The sequence below is a fragment of the Stegastes partitus genome, unplaced genomic scaffold, assembly GCF_000690725.1.
Source record: "Stegastes partitus isolate 25-593 unplaced genomic scaffold, Stegastes_partitus-1.0.2 Scaffold1380, whole genome shotgun sequence".
NCBI lineage: Eukaryota > Metazoa > Chordata > Actinopteri > Pomacentridae > Stegastes > Stegastes partitus.
In genome coordinates this window covers 33,095-38,506 of record NW_007579111.1, presented here as the reverse complement: position 1 = coordinate 38,506, position 5,412 = coordinate 33,095, and the positions used below count along the sequence as shown (strand labels likewise).

Here is a 5,412-nt window from a genome sequence, read left to right as displayed (position 1 = left end):
GTTAAACAGTTAACGGTCGGAGTTCGAAGCTCCGAACCGGAGCAGCTCCTCCACCGGGACCGTCCGTGGAGCGACGCCGGCCTCACTCACCTCCTGCTCGGACTCGCTGTCGGGCTCCTCCGGACTCTGATCCTCGTCCCGGATCGTTCCGATCAGACCGAGCTGCTCCAACATGACGGACTGCGGTTCTAACGGTTCTAATGGGTTCTGGAGAGGTTCTCTGCAGTCCGGTCTTCACACACACACACAGACACACGTGTGTTGACGGAACCAGGAAGTGACGGCAGCCCTTCTTCTTCTTCTACTTCCTCTTCTTGTTCTTGTTGCTCTCAGTGTCGCCTCCTGCCGGAGGACCGAGGAGCTGCTGTACCCGTTAGAATATCTGGAGGAACCACTTACGGTTCCAGAATATTCTTTAAAAGAACCATTATTGCCAAAAGTTACCTAAAGAACCCTCAAAGAACTCATTTAGGTTCCGTTAGCCGCCATAACTCCAAAGACCTTCCGCCAGTATCGGTTCTTTGAGGAACCATTTCCAGAACGGTTCTGTGTGGATCCACCTGGTTCAGTAAAGAACCTGTTTTTAATCGATCTTCAGTAAATTTCCAAATAAATGGTTGTTTTTCGACCAGATTGTTCTGAGCAGGGAGAAAAACGAGAACCCAGTCGGACCCGTGGTTCTTTTCTGACGTTTCTTTTTGACTTCATTCAGTTCTGGATCACCAGCTGTCAGAACAAACAAGTGATTCCTCTTCAGCAGGTTTTGGATTCTTCATGTCTGGAGAGTTGCCTTTTCTTTCGATATTTCCAGTGATATATATCTACGAGGTCAATACATTTATTTTTGGGGTGAACAAAGTTTTTCTAACTTCAAAGAGCCGTCACATGTTTCATAGATTTCATGTGAAAACTCACAACATTTATTCATCAGAAATTCAAACACAAGTCACTGCAACATTCTGATATTTCTAACAAGACAAACCTATTTTGATAAAACCCGATTATTTTCTGCATTATTAACTAACCATTTGTCACATAACCACATTAAAGGTGATTTTGTGTGTAAATAAAAGTCATTCAATCATAAAAAGCCAAAAAAGACACATGAAGTCAAAATAATGTTACAAAGTGAATATTATTAATTGGGAAATAACTATATTTTCATGAGATGTTTACTTTATGTTACAGTAGTTGGTAACGGGGCTGCCATCAGTGCTGTCAGTGTGGCTCCACTGGGTTCTTCTCTGTAGGAACCGGGTCAGCGCGACCAGGACATCGAACTCTGTGACTCTGGAATAAACCTGGAAACGCTGCAGCTGAAGGTTTTCTCGGCTTGTTTACTGCAGAGCTGAAAGTTCTGGCAGCGTCTCAGAGGTCCTCCCAGACTATCTGATGTTCTTTCAGCCTGGAGTCTGCATGTTTGAGAACATGGACGGAAATATTCACATCCTCTGAAACAGGAGTCTTATTGACTTAGACCCAGGTAATGATCAGATTCCAGTTTTCTGACCTGCAGCTGCTGCGTTTCTGTTGTTTCCATTGGTTCAGGTTCATCACTGTGTTTGTTTCTACTTCCAGAGTGGTGTTAATGTTGGATTCTTTGATCCATGATGACTGAACACAGCTGGAACCCACACTGAGCTCCTGTTCATGTGAAGAACCCCATTAAACAGCAGAACATCCTGGAAAGTAAGTAAGTTGAGACTGGTCATGAAAGGAGACGGAAAACAGAGAACATGTTGGAGATACGAAGGGAGGTCATAAAGTTCATAGAGCAAGGTTTCCATTGCAGCAGACCAGAGATTGTGCTATTATGTTTCAATATAGTCCCCATTAACCTCAATTGCATTGTCTAGATATATCAAGAACTTCTGTGTTACATTTGACTGAATGTCGTTTTACAAACTTTTGAACTCCCCTTGTAAAAGCAACCGTCCATCCCCAATCTGACACCATTTACCTGATAACAAACACTTCAAGTACATTAAAGTTATTAAAATCAGTCCAGTGTATCTGTTTGGCAACCAAATATCTGCCATACATGAAGAAAAACTGCTTTTCTGCATTCTGTTTCTCAATGTTCTGTAGGTGGAACCTGGTTGTAAAAACCCAGTAGAACCCTCTCTACATGTAGATTTAGAGGGTAGATGTAGGGTTAGAGGATAGATGTAGGGTTAGAGGATAGATGTAGGGTTAGAGGGTATCTATCTATCTATCTTTTTTGTTTTTGAAGATTTTTTTTAATATAAAAAGAGGGACATTTGTCATGCATTTGGAAGCAATAAATTGTTTAAGATAGCATAAAAGTCTATAATGAATACCAACAAAGATTTGGGCGACGTGAAAGTCCTGGATAGGGTTCATCTGACAGTGTTTTGTGTTTTTCTTTAAGTTGACCTCATAAGGGTTTTCCAGCAGAAACGTCTCCATCACAGCGAACTGGAAGTTTTCCAGCTCTGGTGTAACGCTGGAACATTCCTGGACTGCTCCTCAGTGAGTTACAGTCTGCTTGTTTGTTTGACTTGACGTTGACTCCTGAGCTTCTCTGACCACGTTCAGTCCGAGTTCTTCCTCTTTATGTACGTCGTTAAATGCAGGAGAAATCATCGTTCAATCCGTGTTGCATCATTCAGTCCTGAGCACTCTTTGTGCCGTTACAACGACTGTTATTTCAGCTTTCGGTGTTTCAAAGACATGACGGGATTTATAGCGACAGGACTCCTGTCACGTTGCCACAGTAACCTGGAACACCGTATACTCTAGCTGAACACTTTCAGGAAAACTTTGACAGTTTCAAGGTAACAGTCGACAGAACTACAACCCCAACAACCAAATACATCAGACAAACAGAGAGTCTGTGTGAGGAGGAGGAGGAGGAGCAGGAGGAGGAGCAGGAGGAGGAGTCAGAGTCGGTCTCTGGGGGAAAACAGTGGACAGACAGACCGAGGCTCACTGTGGATGAAGACTGAAGAACAGAAACTCCACATCGAACGGAGCTCCTCCTTCAGTCTGCTGATCTGTGAGTTTCATCATTTTCACATTCAGAGTAAAGTTCAGAGCTGAGGGGAAGGCAGGCAGACAGACAGTCAGACAGTCAGTCAGACAGACAGACAGACAGACAGGTTATAAACAGGTGAACTGAGCGTCGTCATGGACAGGTGAGTAGAAGCTGCTGGTTCAGGCACCAGAAGCTAAATCCTCCTGCTGCCTTCACGCTGTGAGTACGCTGCTCTTGGGTTGAGGAGTCTGAGGAGCGTTAAGCCTCAGAGGAAGTCGGACTCGTTTGGTTTCTTCTAAACTTGATTTCACGAGTTGACTGAACTCTCAGCTGTTCATTCATTTAAATCAGCGTTTTAAGTCCAAACACCTCAAGCGGTCACGTGTCTGAGATCTTCTGTGGTCTGACAACGGAAACTGAACACTTTAGGTTCAGTTATTTTAGAAGCAAAACTCATGTGTTCACATGAGCCGAGTTACAAAGGACTTGATTCTTCAGTCTGTTTGTGGTTGGTGCGTCGCTGATTTGAGGTGGAGTTGTTCCAAATCACCCCACTGCCGGGTCCGCTGGGTTCTCCTGACTGGACCTCTGAGGTTCCTCCTTCAGCTCAGAGCAACACTCAAGTCTAAAAAGGTTTAGCACAAAGCTATAAGTGTGGAAACAGGACAGAGATGAGACATCAGTGAGCAGAGCAGTGAGGCATGAAGCAGCACGAAGACGACCACGTTCCCGCAGCAGAACGTATCTAGAACTGAGCCCAGATCTGCTCCTCTTTCAGCTGCAGCCTTCTAATTAGAGGTTAGCAGCTAGCGGTTAGCTGCTAGCAGCTGTCCAGATGTCCAGATGTGGTTGCGGCAGCAGCTGCGTGCTGATTGGCTGTCGTCACTGAGCTGTAATTAAACACACAGATTACAGGCTGGATGTGGGCGGAGCTTCACGTGTCAATATTTGTGAGGACTTTCTGTTTAGAAAGGCTTCAGACCTGATGATTAGTGTGTGTGTGTGTGTGTGTGTGTGTGTATGTAGGTGTGTGTGTCTCTGTGTGTTTGTGTGTGTGTGTCTGTGTGGGTGTGTGTATGTGTGTGTGTGTGTCTGTGTGTTTGTGTGTGTCTATGTGTGTGTGTGGGTGTGTGTGTGTGTGTGTTTGTGTGTGTGTGTGTGTGTGTGTGTGTGTCTATGTGTGTGTGTGTGTTTGTTTGTGTGTGTCTCTGTGTGTTTGTGTGCGTGTGTGTGTCTATGTCTGTGTGTGTGTGTGTTTGTGTGTGTGTCAATGTGTGTGTCTGTGTGTGTTCGTGTGTGTCTATGTGTGTGTGTTTGTGTGTGTGTGCATGTGTGTCTGTGTGTGTGTGTGTTGTCCTTTGGTTCCAGTAACTCCTCATCTTCTAACGTTTCATCCTTCTGTGATATTTGAGGAAACGTTCTGACCTCCAACAGCGACACTTTAAAGTTTCGTCGGTTCTCCAATCGGACTGGTTCTCCAATCGGACTGGTTCTCCAGTACTTTGGTCTCAGCTGCCTCTGCAGACGGATTGAATGGAGATGCAGAGACCAGCGTGTTCCCTTGAAGACACGTGAATCAGCTGTGATGAAGCCTCAGCAGTCTGAGCTCAGTGTTGTGAAACGGAGGTTACTGCAGTTCAAGCTCAGCTCTGTTTGTCTGAGAAATGTGTTCAGCTGGAGACTCAGCAGGAGGCTCGAAAACACCAGATCTGTGGTCCACACTGCCACCACCTCCAAGCTGCCTGTCTGCGTACACTCTCCCGTTTTAGAAACACATCCAAGGTGTTCTAGCAAAGACATTAGTTGTGAAGCCCAAACACAGGACTTTCTCTGTAAACCGTTCTGATTCAAGTGTTTCCAGTTTGGTTGAACAGAAGCTACAAAGATCTCAGAGCTGCAGGTTCCATCAGACACAAAACAAACCACAGCAAGCCCAAAACAAACAAGTAGGAGGCCTGTGAGTCACAGTTCAGGGTACATAGCACCGACTGCTCTCCTGCTGCAAGTGTTTACCTGTTCACACCTGCTCTCACCTGTTCTCACCTGCTCTCACCCGTTCTCACCCGTTCTCACCTGTTCCAAACTGTTCTCCTTGTTCACATCTGTTCTCACCTGTTCACACCTGTTCTGAACTGTTCTCCTTGTTCACACCTGTTTTCCCTGTTCACACCTGCTCTCACCTGTTCTCACCTGTTCTCCTTGTTCGCATCTGATCTCACCTGTTCTGAACTGTTCTCCCTGTTCTCACCTGTATTCAACTGTTCTCTGTGATCATAGCTGTTCTCACCTGTTCTCCTTGTTCACATCTGTTCTTGCCTGTTCACACCTGTTCACACCTGTTCTCCTTGTTCACATCTGTTCTCACCTGTTCTGAACTGTTCTCCCTGTTCACACCTGCTCTCACCTGTTCACAC

The 5,412-nt window shown here is 45.4% G+C and overlaps 2 protein-coding genes across 6 annotated transcripts in view; one reads left to right on the top strand and one right to left on the bottom strand.

Annotated features, from left to right (window-relative positions):
• ddx27 (DEAD (Asp-Glu-Ala-Asp) box polypeptide 27) overlaps window positions 1–282 on the bottom strand; it is a 7,902-nt gene extending 7,620 nt beyond the window's left edge. For all 4 annotated transcript variants that reach the window (XM_008299082.1, XM_008299084.1, XM_008299083.1 and 1 more), the window contains exon 1: window positions 91–282. In XM_008299082.1, coding sequence (XP_008297304.1) covers window positions 91–174 — 84 coding nt within the window. In that variant the 5' untranslated portion in view covers window positions 175–282. The remainder of the gene's footprint in view (window positions 1–90) is intronic.
• Window positions 283–2,946: 2,664 nt separating this feature from the next.
• pltp (phospholipid transfer protein) overlaps window positions 2,947–5,412 on the top strand; it is a 10,474-nt gene continuing 8,008 nt past the window's right edge. The window contains exon 1 of one of the 2 annotated variants that reach the window (XM_008299086.1): window positions 2,947–3,019. The gene's annotated coding sequence lies outside the window, so the exon portion shown is untranslated. Of the gene's footprint in view, window positions 3,020–3,066; window positions 3,159–5,412 lie in introns of those variants that run through there. The other variant, XM_008299087.1, reaches the window with a different exon arrangement.